At 62.9% G+C, this 20,254-nt stretch overlaps 1 protein-coding gene across 3 annotated transcripts; it reads right to left on the reverse strand.

Moving 5' to 3' along the window:
- Positions 1-2,968: 2,968 nt before the first annotated feature.
- MIER2 (MIER family member 2) lies at positions 2,969-19,859 on the reverse strand. Of its 3 annotated transcripts, XM_015585950.2 has the most exons (15): positions 17,366-19,859; positions 17,039-17,129; positions 15,741-15,883; positions 13,150-13,275; positions 12,498-12,621; positions 11,992-12,068; positions 11,563-11,632; positions 7,962-8,113; positions 7,604-7,685; positions 7,429-7,523; positions 5,747-5,871; positions 5,509-5,636; positions 4,299-4,728; positions 4,118-4,150; positions 2,969-3,941 (listed from the first exon to the last, which is right to left on the reverse strand). In XM_015585950.2, the coding sequence occupies exons 1-14, from the start codon at positions 17,504-17,506 to the stop codon at positions 4,147-4,149; spliced, it is 1,788 nt and encodes a 595-aa protein (XP_015441436.1). In that variant the 5' UTR covers positions 17,507-19,859; the 3' UTR covers positions 2,969-3,941; positions 4,118-4,146. The 3 variants fall into 3 exon arrangements, with proteins under 3 accessions (XP_015441436.1, XP_006904093.2, XP_015441438.1); XM_006904031.3 differs by lacking the exon at positions 4,118-4,150; XM_015585952.2 differs by lacking the exons at positions 4,118-4,150; positions 17,366-19,859 and adding an exon at positions 16,389-16,582 and having other exon boundaries at positions 17,039-17,274.
- Between the last annotated feature and the right edge of the window lie 395 nt (positions 19,860-20,254).

A 20,254-nucleotide genomic window follows, 5' to 3' on the forward strand; every position in this document is an offset into this window, starting at 1 on the left:
ACTGCGTGCTGGGCAGAACGCGCCAAAGGGGTGCGTGGTGGTGAGGACAGCCCGGGTGGGGCTGCAATGTCGGAGCCAGAAAAGGTCTCCAGGGCTGGCTCCTCGGGCAGAGGCCGTGGTGGGCAGGAGCCCGTCTCTTGGTAAGTGGGCGCAGTGGCCAGTGGGAGAGCATGTGGCCAGAGCCCGTGTGGCTCTCCGCCCCTCCCCACCGACCTCACTCTGCCTGTTATTGAACTGTCCCCGAAGGGTCAGGATTAAGACCTAGCGGAGCAGCAAAGATTAGGATTAGGGTTAGGATTGGGGTCAGAGCTTCTACACCTGCTAGCTGGGGTCTCCCACATTTCCACGCCTGGCCCTTTGCAGGGAGAGCCGGAGGCCTGCTGCGGGGCCGAGCCTGGGCTGGGAGCCAGGCCCGGATGGGCCGGGATGGCTTCTCCCTCATCTGCGGACGGCAAGCCTGGAAAGGCACTGAAGGTACAAGAGCCTCACCCATGCGCCCTCGAGACCCAACCAACTCCTTGGTGCCTGTGGTCACCCCCAAGCAGTCATACTTGGCCCAGAAGGTGGTCAGTTCTCATCACCCTGCTGTTTCAGCTCCAGCTGACTCCAGGTGTCTTTATTTCCAAATGGAGCGTCGAGAGGGTCAAGGAACAGAAGCCTGGGAGGTGGACAGAGGAGCTGCCAAAGCAGCCACCACTCTCGCCTCTGTTCTCGTGGGGCTCAGAGAGGCCACACTGGCCGTCGTCTCCCCCTGGGGACCACATGGCCCTGTCTCCTTAGGACACATCAGTGAGGGGCTCACTGTCTAGAACACGGCGGGGGGTCCTGGGGTCACCTCTGAGTCAGAAGCCAGCATCAGTGAATTCAGACCCCCTTCACAGTCCCCGAGTACTCCCGGACGACAGGGCGACCTTCCAAGCTTTAGCCCTGAGCAGGCACCTGAAAACCCTCCGTCCTGGGTGAGGTCGGCCACCTCAGCCCTGCCCTCCCCGCTGCTGCCTCCTCTGAGCACAAGTGCCACCTCAGCCTCCCTCTGCTTATCAGCTTATCCTAGTCTCCCCCAGCCTGGGCCCCAGGAGGGCCGGGACCCATACATGGTGGGTGCCCAACCAACCAATCAACACTCACCGAATGAAAAGTGGCCTAGTGATCGATGAACAACTTAGCCCCCAGGCCAAGGTCACCTGGGAGGCTGCTGCTCCATGACTTGGTCTGGGCTAGGCTTCCACAGGGTGAGGCCCAGCCGCTTCCTCTTCTCCAGGAGTGGCTTCACGGAGTCCACCTCTGAGCCACCCCCTTCCCTGACCACTGCTAGGGCAGGGTGGGTTCTGGGGGTGCTTCACTCCAGGGAAGGCTTGGCCAAGGCCAAGGGACACAGCAGGCTCCAGGCTACTTCCAGGGGTGGGACAACGAGGCAAAGCCACAGCCCACCCAACCTCTGGAGGCTCGTGGGGCCCCTGTCACGCCAGGCACCCACCACCTCAGTGTGCTGCTCACAGTGGCCCAGGTGTACTGCTGTCACAGGTGTCACAGAGAGGTCAGAGAGTGTAGAGGGGAGGGGGACCATGGGGAGTCTCAGCACTGAAGGGAGAACAAGGGGGTACGCCGTGTATAAGCCAAAGGACGTGGGCACGGGCCACACAGCAGCCTGGACAGTGGGGGAGAGAGCAGTGACCTCGAGAACAGTCCACAGAAACGAAACAGAAACACGGAGAACCAAACGCACGGAACTGGGGCAGCAGCCTCGTTCCCACATCACGGGGACTCAAAGGGAGAGGGGGGAAGAGGCGTCCAGGGGGCGGCAGTCTGCGGGCCCCAGGACCTCCACGTGGAAAGCCACACTGGACACCTGCACTCAAATCCTGGCGTCCAGAGAGAAAGTCACAGGAAAAAAGACGAGTCACATTTACGAAAACAGGTGAGAACAGCCACTTTCTCCCTAAAAACCACGCGTCAGTGGAACCACCTTTAAAATGCCTATCCTGCCGAAAACAAAGGACTTCACCAGTGAGGGGGGATGGGGACCCTCCCGGCAGTGGGGGCAGGGGGATGGGGTGGGGCACTGGGACTCTCCCGGCAGTGGGGGACAGGGGGCGGGCAGTGGCCATGGAGCCACAGGCCTGCCCACTGCCGGGGCTCTGACCAACTGCCAGGCTCAGCCCCTGGGTGTCCACGGAACCTGCACCCCTTGCTGCAGCCCACCCATTAGGGCCACCCGCCAGCAGGTGAGTGGGTGACACACCATAGTCCCTGAGGTGATGGGGCATTTCTCAGCTTTGCGAATACACAGAGACCTTGGTGCTTATCACCAAGTGAGGGAAGCCACTATGAAAATGCTGCACGTCGAACTGCTCAAAACGAGGGAGGAAAAAACCACTCTCAGGCAGTGAGAAAAAACCACAAAGGAGCGGGCACAGCGCCCTCCCGCTGGAAGCGGCGCAGCGGAGCGAGGCCCCCGAGACACGCACTCGGAGACGCCAGGGAAGGTCGTTCCGAGTCCCCACGTCCCACCCGCCCGGCACGGCTGCTCCCAACGCTGGCACAACCAGCTCTGCAAGGGGGACCGACTCTCCCACACCCTGCACACGGCTGGCCTCCGACCCAGCTCTCAGCCACCGCCGTGTCCCCCACCTCGGCCCAGCCTGCCTGCACGGGGGGGTTTGAAACTGCACGTCTGGCCCCCCGACCCCCTTCCCCCCGACACTCAGCTCCCTTCTCGGGACAGACCCCTGTCCCCCTCAGTGACCTCAGCCTGACGCGCTGGCTGTCCCCAGGCCAGGCTGGCTCTCCATCAGGTTTCGGCCTGAGCGTCTCCTCCACTCAACGGGCCACGTCCCTCACACTGGCCATCGTGACACGGACCACGGCCCCCATACCGCCTCGATCACGACAGCCCGGGTCCCTGAATGCTGCCCGCCAGTGAATGAGTGACGAGGGTGACCCCATCCGACCCTCCGCGAGGCACCCAGGGGCTTCAAATCAAGTTTAATAAATAAAACAGCAAAGGGGTTCAAGGCAGTTATCACTTCACAGTGCGGTCCTTGGTGGGGTGACAGGGAAAGTCGAGTCCAACTCTGCAGATGGGCTCGAGCCAACCTCTCCTGGTGACACCCGGGGGCTGAGGAGCACTGCTGCCCTGCCTCCCTGGAGGACCCCACTCCAATTTGTAAACAGAAACATAAATAGAACGAGGGAGGCTGGGTAGAAGGACCAGGACCCCAAACCATCTTGTTGGGGGGCTTCAACAGAAAAGCCACCTGCGGGGGAGAAGGGGCTGGAACCCGGCCCCTCGGCACTGCAGGTGACGGGCCACGTACCAAGGGGGCGTCAGTCGCCTGTCCCCCGGAGCCCATGCCCGAGGCTGCTGAGGGCCCCGGTGTGGGGCGGGGGGCGTAAAGTGCGGCTCTTCCTGAAGTGGACAGACGGGCGAGGGGGCGGGGCCGACGTCGAGGTATATGGCTGTGCCCCGGGAGGGTTTGGCACCGAGTAGCAGCTGCCCCCTCGACCCCTGGGCTGGGCAGCCCACGGTCCTGCCCGGTGTGGGGACAGGGAGCCAAGCAGAGTGCTGGGGTGCGCCCGGGGCGGGGGCTGCTGGTGGGGGCGGTGTCCTGCCCTGTCTCTGGTCTCCCTGACGCAGGGACGCCGTTCCTCGCCTCTGCTGGCTGGACGGGGCTGGCCTGCGGCACCCAGCTGCCGACGGCCCCACGGTGCGGGCGGCAGGCTGGAGCCGGTGGCGGTGCGGCCTGTGTGGGAAGAGTCAGGGCCCGTGGCCCGGCCGCCGCTCACCCCGGCCCTTGAGCTCCGAAGCAGACGGTGTCACCTGAGGCCCACGAGGAGGAAGGTCGGGAAGACTGACAGGCAGGCCCCACAGTGGCCCCAAGTCCAGTCGGGGCCACACGTGCCCGCCTGTGGCCAGGGATCAACAGGTCATCACGTTGCAGCTGCAGGGGGGAGAGACGGAGACGGAGAGGGTGAGCCCCATCTCGCAAAGGGCACAGCTGGGCGCCGCGGCTGACAACGTGGCTCCCGACCTCGCCTCCCCCAGCAGACCGTGTTGTCACGTGTGCCTGGGGGGTGGGCAGGGGTGGGAGGAGACTGCCACTGGCCCCGTTTGTACCTTTGTGGATTTTGAACCATATGAATGTATTACCTAGTCAAAAAAATAAATAAGCCAAATTAAAAGTAGAGAATGAACTAAAGAAACAAACAGCCTGCTGCATGTGCCACGCCCCCTCGGGCCCTGGGGCTGACCCCTCCCGCTCCGCCCAGCCCGCCTTCAGGGTGGCGGCTGCACTCACTGTGACAGGGGCTCCGAGTGCAGCCCAGGAGCTGGGCACGCTGGGTGGGCCGCCAGGAAAGGGTTCACGTCCCCGATGCCGAGGAGTCCAAACTCAGTGACTGACAGGGCCACCTGGGCCGGGGCCACGGCCTCCTCCGGCTCTCCATCCAGAGCCGCATGGCTGGAGGTGAGGGCCAGCTCTGCGGGGAGGGCCCCGGGCAGGGCCAAGTCCACGGCCAGTCTGGGGCTGGCACTGAGTTCCGGAGCAGCTGCAGCAGGGGGGCAGGAGGGCGGCTCGGCCAGGGCTGGGGGCCGTCGGGGCAGGGGCACAGCCGGGGGCGTGTCCAGTGGCTGGAACGGACAGGGCCCTGGCTCCGAGCACGGGAGGCCATCGGCGCCGTCCTCAGGCTCAGCGAGACTGCCCGCCGCGCCATCCTCGCTCAGCGGCTCTGCAGGGGAGAACACGGCTGAGGCCAGACCAGCGGCACCCACACCCGGCCTGCCCGGGACCACCACCACCACCACCCCGGCTCAGGGACACCAGCTGAACCACCTGGTTTTGCCCTCAGGCTGCAAGCTGTGCGAGCCCAGCGGAGCCCATGGACGCTCCTCAGCGATTTCACGTAAACATAAAACACGCGTGGACACGGACACCGGTTACACCAATCGTGCACCCGGCTGAGGCCCTGCCTCGGAGGCCGTGACTCCCGTTCTCAAACTCGGCAGACAGTCGGGAGCACTGACACCGCTCGAGCCAGGGTGATCGGGGACAGGTGCGCGACAGGCGGATGTCAAACCACGGAACCAACCGGACTCTGGAACCAGGGCACAATCTAGACCCAAGTCCGACAGACCCAGAGGGCGAAAGTCCTTGTCCTCTCTGTGGTCACCTTCAGAAACTGAAGTCGTGAGCCTTGCCTTGCTCTCTCGTGGCCCTGGGCCCAGGATGCTGGGGACGGCTCAGATACCCCCAGGTCTCCCAGGAAGCAGCTGGGGCTGAGCCCCCCCACTGTCAAGGGCCCAGGGAGGGGCCCTCTACTTTGGGCTGCAGAACGCACAGGTTCTCCTCCACATGGAACACCAAAAGGCCCCTACGACAACCCACATGGTGACTCCTCGTGGCATGAAGTGACACTGACTCCTGAACGCCAGCTTAGTGTCCACTGGCCCAGGTCGGGGTGCCAGTGAGGAAAGGCTCCTCCAGGGCTAAGCCCTGCCCACACCCTCACCTGTGTGCATGCGTGACAGGGGATCCTCTTCAGGATCCAGGCCATCAGCGGCAGGGGGCAGGGGTGGCGAGGAGCGGGGGCGGCCGGGGCCATCATGGTCACTGCCATCCAGGTCCTGGTCCGTGTCCCTGTAGAAAGAGAACACGGTGGGGGCCTGCAGGTGGACAGCCGCCTGAGGCGGGAGGTGCCCGAGACTGTGGTGTCCCCAGCCCCGGGCCCTCGGGAGCCCTGCACGTACGTGGGTCCTGCCGGGCCGTACTTCCGGCGGCCCAGCCGCGTCTGCTGCGAGAAACAGTCGTAGCGCTCGGACTTCTTCCACAGGTAGTAGTACTCCACACACTCGCCCACAGACCGCGTGCGCACCTGAGGGACAGTGCGTGTCACCCGGGCCCCCGCCCTCTGCACCTCCCCCACTCCCACCCTGGGGCGCCTCGCTTCACCCAGAGCGTGACGGTGTGCCGGCTCCGCCCCGCCGCCTGCCCGCACGGGGCCCGTCCTTCACACTAGGTCTGTCTTTTGCCCCAGACCACCAGGCAGCATCCACCTGGGCCCCCCGCTTGTCACGAGCCCAGCAGAGAAACAACAGCAGGGGCAGGGCCCCACCCAGAGAGGGTGGCATACGGCCCGGCCGCACGCTTCTGCCACGAGCGTCACCGGCACCCCAGAAGAGCCATCCCTGAGCACGGCGGCGCCGCTCCGGGCTGCACTAGGCCTCACGAACCCGGTTCCGTTCACACGTGAGCGCCCAGAGACGAGGGCGGACGTGGGGCTGGATGCCACCTGGCCAAGCCCCATGGGGCGGCATGGGTCGTGTCCCCCTCTGGAGGGCCCCCACAGCACCCTGCTGGTCCCAGGACAAGGACAGACACCGGAGCCCAGGGAGGCCTGGGACCCGGGGCAGTGGGGGGGAGCGGGGAACACAGGCGCTGTCCCCTATGGCCGGGAGAGGCGTCCCAGCCTCACTGGACCAGCGCAGGTGCAAACTTAAAACTCGCGTGGTGACCAGAGACAGGCACATGAAGTCGGTGCGAGTGAGACTTTGCTCGCAGCAGCCGCCCCGTGGCGCTGGCCTGCCCAGAGGACCGAGTGCCAGAGACAATGCCGGGCACCGCCCTGTCCCCACGCTGGCCCAGCACAGGCACCTCCTTGACTTCAACCTCCCAGGAGAGGCTGTGAGGCAGCAAACGTGAGCCAGGTGCCAGCCCGGCCCGCTTCTCTACAGGCTGTGTCGCCGCGAGCAGCGAGAAGGGGCCGAGGCTGCCCCTGAAAGACAGGGACACCACCGAGGGGGGGGGGCTGCGGGGAGACGGACCGGAGACTCGGGCTCTGACATAGTCAGGGGAACCTATCCAGCCAGTGGCCCAGGCAGAGGAACCTTGTTCTAGGGGAGGACGGGGGGACTCAGGCCCAGGGGAGGGCAGAGAATTGGCACCGGGCAGTCCCTCTGGTCCTGGATGTTTGCTACGGGTGGCAGGAAGAAGCCATTTCTTTGGTCTGACCGAACTAGGAGCCCTGTGCTCCCAGGGCTAGGGGCCGAGGGTGGGGTGCAGACCGGGGTCAGCGCTGTAGCATCAGCAGTGGGGGCTGAGCCAACACGCTCTGCTACAGGGAGGGGGCGAGGCAGGCAGTGCCCACGACCGCAGCAGCGAACGGAAGACGGCACATCCGCTAAGGTGCACCTGCAAGCAGGACCCTTCCTGCAACTCGGCCTCCTCTGGGGGACGGGGCGCGGCCTGGCAGAGCAGACCAGGGCAAGGTGACAGGGGCGTGCAGCGTGCGAGGCAGGAAGCGGGGCTTTCACGGTCGCATCGCAGGAGCCTGGTGAGCGGAGTCCCGACCTCGTGCCGTGGGGCGGAGGGCGTCCCGTGCGGCCCCCTGGAGCCCGGGCCCCCGGCGGCGTGGGGCGGGCGGCGCCCTCACCTTGTTGGCCTGGATCAGGTGGAAGTTCTTCCCGTGCACGCGGAAGCCGTGCTCGAAGTGCCTGCGCTCCTCCTCGCTCCATGCACAGAGCCCGTCTGCAAGTGGGGAGGGGGGGCGTCAGCACTGCCCAGAACGGGCGGCTGCCGAGGGTGCGTCAGGCAGGGCGGGCGCTCACCTCGGATGACCTTCACGTTGAACCTCAGCCTCCGCAGGGCCTCCTCCGCGTTGAAGCTGCACTTCACCAGCTCGTACAGTGCCTGCGGGAGTGAGAGCCTCTTCCCACCGGCTCACCCCTGGGCACCAGCCGTGTTCACACCACCATCAGGCGGGGACATAGGGTGTTCACACCACCACTGGGTGGGGACACTGGCGGCATTCATGCTGCCATCAGGCGGGGACAACGTGCATTCGTACCACCAGGTGGGGACACTGGGTGTTCATACCACCATCAGGCGGGCACAGACATCAGGGACGTTCACACCACCCCCAGGCGGGGACAGCGGGGGCGTTCGTCCGCCCAGCACCCTGCGTACCTGCTCACTGTCCTTCACCGTCTCCCCCGCCGGGAGCTGCGAGCCGGGCATCTCATGCCACCGCCGCGTGACCGCGCGATACAGGAACTCCTCCACCTCCCTCTCCGGGAGGACATTGGGGTCCCAGAGCAGCTGGTCTTCGTTCTCGTACACTGTGCAGCGGGGGGACCAGGGTCAGCTGGGGCCCGTGGTCCACACCTGGCCAGGAGAGCACAGGGCCCCCCCCACCACGCCTCTGCCAGGCTGGCTGGCACAGCTCCAGAGGACGGGTACTGATGGGAGTGTGTGGTCTGTGGCCTGGGCCCACCCCTCTGCACCCGTCCAGTCCAGGTCAGGATGACCACCAAGGGCGGGAAGCTGTGGGAGTCGGCCGGGTGCTTCCCAGCCAGGAAACACAGGGCGGCCTCCTGCAGGAGGCCTGCTGAGCGAGGCCTCTGGGAGGGAGGTTGTGACGGGTGCAGGGAGGCTGCAGAGTCCCGAGGGAGCAGTGTGAAGAGGCGACTTGATGACGACAGTGAGACCTGGGCCCCGGGGTGTCGCTTAGACCACAACCACTCCGCTCACGGCACCGCGCGCGCCATGAAGCCGTGTGCTCTGTGCGGCGGAGGCGAGTCCCCGTGCACCACGGAGACAGAACGTCGACTTCGCCTGAAACCCGCTTGTGGGGGAGCCCCAGCTGGGAGGGGGGATGTGACCAGGAAGAGGCAGAGGGGAGCTCAGGGAAGCCCCAGTGCCAACACCTCTTAGCTGTCCAGAGAAGAGTCACGGGGACCAGAAACGACCACACAAACGAGCCACGAGGCGGCCAGGACGTGGAACACGCACACGCGGGGCGGCTCCATGTCGCCGTCTCTGCGCAGCTGCCCGGGAACCAGCGCGTCCCGGCTGGTGCTGAGGGCCATGGCAGCCTGGGCCCCCACGTCCACGTCGACACGAGTCCCTGCCGGGACCGGTCGGCCAGCCCGGCGGGCAGCAGGCCCTCTCCAGAGACAAGCGGCAGCGCCCTGGAGCCATGGTCCATCTACCGAGCACGCGGAACGAGAACTGGGGACGGAGGCAGTGAGCCCGCAGCGCCGGCAAAGCAGAGCGAGCAGCCGGGACGGGACTTTCAAGAACCACAGGGGCCTTTCCAGACCTGGGATGCACAACTGTGTGCGATGCACAACTGTGTGGGATGCACAACTGTGTGGGATGCACAACTGCGTGGGATGCACAACTGTGGATTTGTGAGCGAGCTTAACAGCGGCCCGGCGAGCAGCGGCCACGCCGCCTCAGACCAGAAAGAACTCGAGTTCTCCGAAGCGGATACCGGACGCCAAACGACACGTCCAAGGAACTCGGGCTCGTAAACACAAAGAACACCACCCCTGGGCTCACCCAGTCAGACCGCAAGGCGACAAGAGAGAAACGAAAGTGGCTGCGGGGGAGGCAGACGGGGGTTTCAGCGGAAACAGTAAGACGAGCGTCCGACTCTCACAGAAACGACAGGACGAAGCGGCTCCCCAGTGAGAGGAAGCGGCACGTCCGGAGGCCAGGGCCCCGGGGGGCTCTTCCCAAGGGACAGCGAGACGGAGCGCGAGCGGGCGCTGCGGGGACGCGGCATCGTCACGGGGAAGGCGGAGAAGCCGGTCTGGGGGCAGAAGGCCACGTCCCCGGCGGAAGCTGAGGGGGGGGACAGTGCCCACCCGCCGCTCTGCACACCCGACAGGAGCACCCACTGGGCGCCGCACTATCCACTGGGCGCGGCACTGCGCGGCCACCGTGACCGTGACCGTGACCGTGCAGCGCCCACAGCGGCAGGGAGCGAGGGGACGAGGACGCGCTTCTCTCAATAAACTAGGGCCACTGAAGATACTGCAGAAATCCAAGCCACGACCTCAGAGAAGGAACACGGAACACAACTACCGGATTAATCAAAAAGATGGAAAAACTAGAACGAGTAGAAAACCCACAGAAGACGGTGACTTAATCCAAACCGTCTCCACGATTACGAGAAAAATAGTCCAAAACGTAACTGGAACGAACACGCTCCTGAAAGGCATTTATGGGAAACACACTTCAAACACAAGCACAGGGAAAGGCGCCTTTACCAAAACAGACCGAATACGGGTCATGGAACCCGGCTCGGCTTGGTTCGAAGGAAGGGCCGAGGTCACAAAGCACGTTCTCTGGGATCCAACAGGAAACCAGGGACGGCAGGGCGACCCGGAAGGCCCCAGGTCCGGAGACGGAACAGAACGAGCCCAGGAAACCTGCGAAGGAACAGACGCCTGAGACTGACCGGAGGAAACACGAGACGCCTACACCAACATCGGGGCGCGACAAGGGGACAGGCACGGCCGGGTGGGAATCAGGAAGGTCAGAGAGTGTGACCTTTGTTACGACGAAGTTAAAGTTATCAAAGTGACGAATATCTCGAGAATGCAACGCGTCAAACCAGAAACAACCTCCAGATCAGACCGTGTCATTAAATACACCCAGTTCGTAATTTAGAGTCTTCCACAAAAACAAAACCAAACTCCAGGCTCCGACGGCTTTACTGAGGCCGCTTCTGAACACTCAGAGTAGAAACGGTGACAATGTCACACACGTTCTCCGACAACAGAAGAAGGGGCTTCCCGCACCCCTGCCGAGGGCAGTGAGACCCCGCCCCAGCTCGCTGCCAACCAAAAATTAGTAAAAGGTGACAGATTTATGCGATCTGAAGGGAAACCAGAGTATCCAACTTAAAATTAGGATAGAGTCAGGTGACGTCATGGCTTTCAAATTAAAGGGAACACAAAGCCTTCCAGGCCTCTGGGGAAAGCATGGAGGTACAGGACCAAGGGGGACCCACAAATCAGAGAGAGAGAAAGAAACACAACCCAACCTGAAAACAGGCAAAGCCTCGAGCAGGCCCCTCACGGGACATAACCAAGTGGCCAGGGAACATGTTACTCATCTGAGAAATGCAAATGAACCACCGCGAGCCGCCGCCCACACCAACCACACTGGTGAAATCGACAAGGGCGATACCGCGTGTCGCTGGGATGCGGGCCAGTGCAGCACCCGCAGGCCACTGGCGGGACCCCTGAACGGGACCCACACACCCAACACTGGCCACTGTGTGCCTCTCAGCCATCCATCCAGGAGCAAGTGTCCACTAGGACAAGCCTGGGGACAGTCGTAATCACGACAAAAGAGACACTCGACGTAAGATGTCCACAGAGAGAACGCGCCACCTGCGTGAACTTAATCTCAGTGTAAGATGAAGGGGGAACATCCCCACGGGACCAAGGACGACGGCTGCCTGCAGGGCAGCCCGTGAGAGGACGCACCACACGCAGGGTCCAACGGGGAGCGTGTGCACGGCCACCTACATCCGGGGAGGCCCGTGTGTGGCTGGACTCACACTCACTTGCAGGTGCCTGGTGACCCGGCTCAGCTACGCCTTCCGGTCCCAAACTTTTACCCAAGCGGACCACAGCGGAGCGAGTGCATCCAGCCCTCCCGTGCCCGGCCCTCATTCTGTCTCACCCCATGGAGTTTGGGGACTGGCTCTGGCTGGGTGGCACCAAGCTGTGGGGTTCCCTCTGTCCCCCCAAGACCCAGCCCCACTTACACTTCTCACAATGGCGGCTCATGTGCAAGTTGCTGAGGTCAGCTTGGAACTGAGGTCCTACCATGATCTCCTGCAAAGACAGAGGCCGAGGGGTCGGGGCGGGCAGGAGGCTGGACGTGATGCTGACAAGGGCCCGGGCTTGGGCTAGTCTGTGCGACCTGCCCACAGATGCGGAGTCCTATGGCCTGAGGGCGGGACACAGAAGGCTGGGTGTGTGGGTGTGAGCGGTCGTGTGTCCTCATCCACTTGTCTGTCCAGCGTGACCAGTCATGGGGCAAAGTTGGTGGGGCCCAAGGACCCCGGCGTCCAGGACAGCCCCTTGGGACCACAGCCCCTGGGCCGGCAGTGGCCACAGCAACACGGGCTCGAGGTCGCGGCACTGCACTGGGTCCCACCCTGCCCACCCGCAAGAAGCGGGAGGCCACACACCTTCTTACACTTGTTGGCAGGAAGAGGGTCCTCCTCGGTGTCAGACAGCTCCTTGTCTGTGCCAGGCAGGAAGCGGGCTTTGGGAAAAATGGAGCAGGTGACACACCCGTGGCACAGGGTGGCCACCCAGGTTAGTGGGCCCCAGAGGCTCCACTGCTACAGCAGCCACCCCTTTCCCCTCCTGAGAAGAGGCGGGTCCCGGGCCCCAGCAGGCGGGGCATGCGGAGAGCGGGCACAGGGGCAGGCACCATGGAGGGAGGGCCGGGGAGAGGCCTGAGGACGCCGCCCTGAACCTGACAGCTCGTGGCCGCGGGGACTTGCACATCCTCCCCGGGTCTCAGCTCACAGGCCAGGGAGACGGGAACCCCAACAGGGCCCAGACCCAGAACAAGGTATCCGCGGGGCGTCTGTGCCCGAGCGCTCGGCCCCTGCGGCCAGGGCCCTCCGTCTGCATCACCAGAACCCTGCTGGGCCCAGCTACGTGCAAGAGTGGACAGGACACCTACACGCGCTCTGGGTCCGGAAAAGGTCAGAGGCTGCGTGGGAGGTCACGGACGGGGTGAGATCGTCAGCCAAGGACTGTGTCTCTTCCTCTTCTTCCCCTGAAAGCAAATCCTTCGCTATTTGTTCCTTTTGACAAGAAAGCAGAGAACGTTTTTGCGGTTTGTCTCAGTGGCCTCATGGTCACACAACAACAACAGAGATGGCGCCCAGGCCCGGACGAGCCTTGCTCATGGGGGCCACTCGGCCCACTCCACAGACGAGGCCGGGCCCTCAGCACAGACGAGTGTGGTCCCCAAGCCACAGCCCTGCGGTCCGGGCAGGGGCGTCGCCTAGACAGCTGGGGACAGACACGACCTGCCCTTGCCTCCTCCCTGTGCGTCTGCTGTCCCACGGTGACGACAGCCCCGCCCCCTTTGGACCAGGGTCACGGCCTCCCCTGTCTGCCCCCACCAGCTGCGTGGCCCCAGGCCAGTCTCCCCTCGGCCCCTCCTTTGGCGGTGTCAGGGTCTCCCGTCCCAGCCCCTCCCGGTGGCCACTAGGAGCCGGCTGATTCTGGGGAGCAGGAGGGCAGGGCCCACGGTCATCCGGACCTCCCACTGCTGACAGCTCTGCCGCCTCCCCGAACCCTCCGGCCGGTCCCGGGGAGACCGTCACCTTGTCCAGAGTCATGTCCGGGAGGTGGGCCGTGGTGTCGCTGCCCTCACTGTCCCGCTCCGAGATGGGGTCTGACGCCTCATAGCCGTAGAGGGCGAGCAGCTCGTCCAGGGGCATGTCACTGCTCTGAGGGGGACAGGCTCTGTCGGTGGGCTGCTCTGGGGGCTGCTCCCCGTACCGTGAATGTGACCACCGGGCCACAACCAGGGCCAGTTGGTCACACTCACAGCAACGCACCTTGGCCAGACCCCAGGAGAGACACCTGGAAGACACCCCAAAGGGGTCAGCTGTGCCCAAGGTCTGTGCCTGAAGGGCCCACACCCGCCACTCGGGGAGCCTCCCCGCTCACACCGGCGAGGACACCCACTACCGGGAACCCTACGCGCTCGGGATGTCGATGAACGAGGGCAGAGACACACGACCCTGCGCAGGTTCGGGATGGGCTCCGGAGACACTGAGCGTCCACCTAGCCCGCGAAGCCCTCAGAGCAGCACGTACGGAGACGGGGCCCGGCAGGGCCACGGCGGTGTGGTCAGCCCCCACCCAGCAGCGGTGGGTGGCCAGAGCGACCCCATCGCGGCTGGAACAGGAGCAGGCTCGAGGCGGCGCGGTCACGCACGCGGTTCCGACGCCTCGCGCCAAAGCACAAGAAACAGAACTGAGACGCTCAAGCACCGGGAAGGAAGAAGCCACCGCCCCCACCGGTGCTCTCAAGTCCCCTCCGCAAGGCCAGTGCCTTCCACCCCAACTCCCGCCGGCCCCCGTGCGGGGACTCCTGGCCCTTCCTCGCAGGGGCGCCTGCCCTGGAAACCCAGCCCCGACTTCTGCTCCCCGGGACGCGGGACGGAGGAGTCCGGCTGCCCACAGCTCCCGATGCCCGGGCTCCCGGGGGCCTGAGCAGGGCGGCGAGGGGAAGGGACACCCACGGCCCAGAGCTGGCACGTGTGCCAATAGCAGAAGCCAAGTGCACGAGCCAGGGTGCGCCCCTCGCCACCACCCCAGCTTTCCAGATGCCGGCTTCCCTTAGGGCCACCCGTGTGAGGTCAGCGGTCTAAGCAGAGCCCGCCCAGGCAGGTGCCGCTCGGATTCCGTGTGAGGAAGCCGGCAGCAGGCAGGAAGTGCGGCCACACCCCGCAGCACACCACGGGGAGCCGAAGCTTGTGGTGACATTGTCCTCCCTCAAAGGGACAGTGGACAGATGGCACCCAGACACAGACCCCCGGGCGGCAGCGTCCCAGAGAACAACGGACTGGTGCTGCTAGGGACACTCGAGCTTTTAGGCAAAAAAATTCTGGTTCTGGGAAACAGATCTGACCACTTGACGCTGACAGGTGCCTTCCACCTCCCCAAGGTGACACAGGGTGGCAGTGCTTCGCTTTTACCTCGGACTTCACGTTCTTCCTCAATCGGTTACATGTGAATTAAATCGACATCTGAATTACACCTGAAGAAAATCCACGTCTAGATACTTAGCTAACAAATAGCTGATTCGAGTTTTGGAGCTTTGACCTTTTTTTGGGTTGTAACACCGAACTGGCACCAAGTGATAAATGGCACCAGGATAAACAAATACCCTGTGATTAGTCCCTAAGGAAAAACTTCACCACAGTTGACAAGCATCTGATAAGGTGGGCGTGGACACCAGTAAGGACCACCCATCTGTGTCCCCAGCACGCACCAGCCCTCCTTAAGCCCACATCACTGCTCTGGGAGACGGGCCAAAAAGGGGTGGAATGGGGACAGAGGTGGGCCCAACACAACAGGGGAGGTCTCACCAGGTTGAGGGTCCCGGGGCCAGCAGGGGGTCCCACAGACAGCCCTGCCAGACCCTGACCTGCGGCTCCTGGCCCCGGTGTGTGAGCCCCAGCCCAGGGCAGTAACAACGCGCCTAAGATTTCACGCTGTGAACTCTGTCAGCAAGTGCAAGAGCCATCCGTGGAGGAACGAGGCTGTGCGAACACGTCGTCAGCGCAGAAGCAACAGGATCACGCCCAGGGGAAGAGCCACACTGGGTTCGAGGCCAGTGGCAGTGACCTAGCAGGTACCCAGGCTCCCTGGTGTGGCTGGAGAACACGCTCTGCCGCCCGCTCCCAAAGGGCCAGCTGCCGGCTTGTGGTCCAGCGTCGCAGAACGGCCACCGCTGTCTGAAAGGGCTGGGGACGCCCCTCCCTTCCCCACGACACCGGCGTCAGGCCGGACGCACCCAGCGACCCAAGGAGCACGTCCAGACCCGAGCTACCAAGTGCCAACGTTCTACTCCTCCCTACCCTTCGTCGTTTTGGAAAATGAATGTTTTTCATTCATTTCTACAAAAACAGTTATTCCTAACAGGCGGCTGACTGCGCACGCTGCATCAGCTCAGCTGCTCCAGACCCTCGGCCACTTCCAAGAGCACAAGGGACTCCGAGGCCAAACACTGAGAATGGCAGGGTCAGCGTCCAGCCCGCCCACGGGTCTACAGCCCCAGAGCCCCTGAAGGCAGGACCCGGTCTGTCCTGTCCTGTGACCGCAGCTCCCAGCACAGGCGGGAAGCAGGACCGGTGGCTGCAGGACCAGCCCAGCCCAGCCCAGCGGGGCCGCGCGCACGCTACCTGGGAGACGAAGTCCTTGTCCGGCCCCTCCTCCCGCTGCTCTGGGCGCCTCACGGCCTCCTCGCACTCCTCCCGGACGCCGTAGGTTTGCGACAGGATCTCCGCGAGGCTGAACTGCTGGTCTGCAGAGGCCATGGACACCCCTGTGGAGGGGACACAGCTGTGTGAGCGCCCCGGCCCGGCCCGCCCGGCCCCATCCTCCCGCTGAGACCGAAGACGGCTGGGGCAACGGACGCGACAGAGGCCCCGGTGCCAGTAGGGACGAAGCCCGCGGCGTGTGTGTGCGTGGGCGTGCATGGGCGTGTGCGTGCATGGGCGTGTGCGTGCGTGGGCGTGTGCATGGGCCTGCGCGCGTGTGCGTGTGTGCGCGTGTGTACACGCTGCTGCTCGGCAGTGTCAGTCGCCTCGTGGGAACTGCCACAGAAGAGCACACCTGGCTAACTGCGCACGGATTCCGGGGTGTGGGGATGTGTTTTCCGGGGGGATGTCTGCGAGGGTCTGGGGAGACGGCAGGGGGACACAGGTGAGATGAGCGCCGGGGGAGCCAGCGTGGGACGGGCACAAGGACCACGCCTGGCCCCACAGCACCTGCAGGGCCTGAGTAAGCCCCTCGGCTCCAGAAATGCAGGGGTGACGCTGCACACCCACCTCCGTGAGTCACAGTGGGGACGGGCACAGTGTGAAAACACCAACGGGCAGCACACAGTAGGCCCAACGAACACCTGTCCCTTCTCCTTCAGCAGGGCACAGCAGGGTCGCATGCCCGGCCCAACGGGTGCTGGGTGTTACCAGATTTGGGGTTCCCCCCAGAGGGCCAGGAGTGCTCACTGCTCTCTCTCCTTCTTAGGTTTCAATAAAGTGAATTTTAAAAGAAACAAAGAAACAAAAAACATAGCTAAGTCTCCATCAGCACTAGCCGAGCTGAGAAGGCCAAGGCTGCTCCTCCCCACGGGTCTGAAGCAGAGCGGGGACGAGGGGGTGCTGCAGGGCCAGGCGGGGGTGGGGGGCAGGCGGCCAGCTCAAGGCAGGTGCAGGGCACCCAGGGATGGTGCCCCCCCAGCACCCACTCGGACCTCCTCGGCCCCGCTTTTCTCTCGGACACGGGTGCCCAGAAGCAGGACTCTGGTCCCCCCTGGCCACCCAGCCCCACCGGAGAACAGGAAACAGTCGGGCCACTGTGTCCACACTCATCTGGACTCTAGGGGCCAGTGCGCCGTCTGTTGCGCTGGGCTGAGCGAGCCCTGTCCCTCAGGGCTGCAACGACCCGGGGCAGGAGGCGGCGGGGGCGGGGGAGGCACCTGCTGCTGTCGGCAAGCCGGGCTCCCTGGTGCACAGGCCGGGGCTGAGGCGGGGGGCCACGCGAGGGCTCTGCCCCTCCAGTGAGGAGGCCTGCGGAGGAAGAAGGCAGGGTCAGCTTGGCAGCCCAGAAGCCTCCGTGCTCCCGGGGACTTCAGGGAGCAGCCCCCTCCAGGCTGGGGAAGGAGGGGACTGCGCGTGAACTTGAGCGGCTGCAGAGGCGGGAGCAGCAACAGGCACAGAGAGTGAGTCCTGCGGCTGCGGGAGTCGCTCCCCCGCCCCGAGTCACCCACAGAGATCTGTGGACACTGGTACCCCGGGATCCTCACCTCTGAGGAGGGAAACAGCACCCACGGGGGCTGTGATGAGCCTGGCACAGTCAGGAGCCAGCAGCGGTTGTCGCCTGCCCAGGACACAGGGACTAGGTGACCTGGTCCACACACGGCCCTGCTGCACATACCCAGCAGCATTCACCGCCGCCTGTGCCAGACACAGCAGTCCATGGGGACAAGGGTCCCAGGCTCCAGGAACTTGAATCTTCAGAAGGCACATAGCGGCTTTGGGGAAATCGGGCATCTCCTCCAAAAGTAAAGAGTCACCGAATGACCAGCATTTAACTCTACTCCAGGGTACGACCCCAAGAGAACTGGAAACACACACCCACGCCGACCACGCATGCTCACGGCAGCAGACTCACGCAGCCGAAAGGTAAAACAACTCGCGCGTCCATCTGCGGGTGAAGGACACACACAGCACGCCCGTCCACACCGGGCAGTGTCATTCAGCTATGACAGTGGGGGAGGCGCTGGCACTCACCACTACGTGGACGGACCCTGAACACACAACGCTCGATGAGCGACGCCAGACACACAGGCCACGCAGTGTGACCCCATTTATGTGACACGTCCAGAACAAGCACGTCCACAGACAGGAAGTGGGCGAGTGGTGCCAGGGGCTGGGGAGGGGTGGGGGTGACTGCTGGTGGGGACGGGGTTTCCTTTTGGGTGATGCAAATGCCCTGGAACTAGACTTTGTGAACATACCACTGAACAACTGAACGGAGCACTTGAAATGGGGATATTTTGTGGTATACGATACCCCAAATTTCTTTACAAAGCCAAAAAACTAGGAAAAAAGTGGAACTTGCTCAAAAAAGCATCTACCAACACCCCTTAATGGTGACATGACAGGACACACACTCTCGCCACAGCTCTGCATGGTGGCACTGGACGTTCTCGTCAGGGCAAGAAAATGAAATAAAGGCATCCCAACTGGACAGGAAGAAACGAAGCTATTTCTTCTGGCAGATGACATAATCATGGACATAGAAGACACTAAAAAATCCAGTAAAAATGTGAACTAATAAACGAGTTCAGCAAGGTAACAGATCACAAGAGCAACATGTAAAACCTATTTCATTACTAAATACTAGCAATTAAACCAAACAGGAAATTAAGAACACAACTCCATATACAGAGAGCATCAAAAAGAATGAAATACTTGGGGTTAAATTCAGTAAAAACAGTTCAAATGTTGAAAAAGCACAAAATGTGTTGAAAGAAACTGAAGAATTTCTAAGCAGGTGGAAAGACAGCCTCCACTAACGGCTCAGAAGGCTCATGCGTCGGATGCCAGCTCCCCCGGCTGATGCAGACACCGCAGGCCATCAGACCCTTCCGTGCAGACACCGACAGATTCCAGAAATCAAGAAAGCTCGAGGGACCCAGAACAGCCAAGACAATCTCAAAAGGAAATCGCAAGAGAATTCCTAATTTTGAAGTCACTACAAAGCTACCGTCATCAAAACAGCGTGGTGCTGACATAAAGCTGAACATTTAAAACAAAAGAACAGAATCGAGAATCCAAAAAAAAAAAAAAACGCACACATTTACAACCAACTGAGTTTTCACAAATGTGACAGAACAATTCCATGGGGAATGAACAGTGTTTTCGACAAACTGCAAGAACTGGATAGCCACACACAAAAGAATAAAGTCGTACACCTATCTCACGCCATATGCAAAAATGAACTCAAAACCGATCAAAGACCTTAAACGTAAGAGCTGAACGTCTCAGAAAACGCAGGGGTAAACCCGTTACCCTGGACTGCACGCGATTCCCGAGCTGAGACACCGAGAGCACAAGCAACGAGACAGAAAATAAACGACTCCGTCAAAATAAAATGCTTCTGTGCTTCAAAGGACGTTACTGACAAAGTGAAAAGTTAACGGAAACGGAAAGACATCGCGAGTCACGTGTGTCTCGCGTCCAGACTACGCAGACGGCTCTCACGACAACGACACGCGGACAGCAAGGAGCCCCACCCCGAAGCGGGCGGAGGGCCTGAACGGACACCTCCCCAGAGGTGCGCAAATGGCGACGAGTATGTGAAAGATGCTGACGTCGGGGGAGAGGGAGGCAGTGGCGAGCTCCGCAGGATCCCGCTTCGTGACCGCGGAAGGGCCACGACCAAAGGGACACCGCGTGCAGGTGCAGGAAGGACGCGGTGTGTCGGCGGGAACGTGAGCCGGAGCAGCCACTCTGGACGTCGGCGGTTCCTCCGAAGGTACGGGGTGTCACCACGTGGCCCAGCGACTCACTCCAGGCACACTCTGGAGGGGTTCAGGGAATGCCACCCCAAAGTCTGCTGCTCTGGCAGGAGAACTGAGCCGCAGACAAGTGAGAGAAGCCGGCACAGGATGAGCTCTCTGCCTCCGCCTGCCGGCGAGCAGCGCGCAAAGCCTGTGAGGGTGCCCCCGCCCCCGAAGGGCGACACGACGCGACAGCGCCGATCTGCACACAACCGCCAAGCGCCTCGCCCCCCACCAGCACCCCCTCCACCGCCTGCCCACAACAGCTGCCCTGAGAACCGCCCCGACCCACGCCACGCGCCCAGGTGCTGCGCCCCAGCCCCCGCCCCAGCCCTCGGGCGCTAATACTCTGCTCATCTAGCTCCCGATCCTGCCTCCCGTCTACACCCCAGGGCCCCCACGGAGAACCGAGGAGCATGGAGGAAAAGGCGAGGCTTCTCCTCTGCAACTCCCAGAGAAGGGATGAGGACATCTGCACTGACGCCTGTCCCCAACAGCCAGAAGAGCGAAGAACCCAATGTCCCCCAGATGACGAAGAGACGGCCAAAACAGAACGGGGCGTCACTCGGCCACGAAGAGGTGGGAGGTGCTGACACTCACCACGACGTGGACGGACCTCGAACACAC

Source organism: Pteropus alecto, unplaced genomic scaffold, assembly GCF_000325575.1.
Source record: "Pteropus alecto unplaced genomic scaffold, ASM32557v1 scaffold30, whole genome shotgun sequence".
Classification (NCBI taxonomy): domain Eukaryota; kingdom Metazoa; phylum Chordata; class Mammalia; order Chiroptera; family Pteropodidae; genus Pteropus; species Pteropus alecto.

What these genes read in the sequence shown, in the direction of transcription:
- MIER2 (XM_006904031.3), bottom strand. Translation starts at nt 17,506, where the DNA reads ATGCTGCTGGGTATGTGCAGCAGGGCCGTGTGTGGACCAGGTCACCTA. An exon ending in CAACGTGAAGGTCATCCGAG is followed by an intron (nt 7,524 to 7,603) that starts GTGAGCGCCCGC and finishes CCCCACTTGCAG; the next exon opens with ACGGGCTCTGTGCATGGAGC. An exon ending in CCTGTCACGCATGCACACAG is followed by an intron (nt 4,729 to 5,508) that starts GTGAGGGTGTGG and finishes TCTCCCCTGCAG; the next exon opens with AGCCGCTGAGCGAGGATGGC.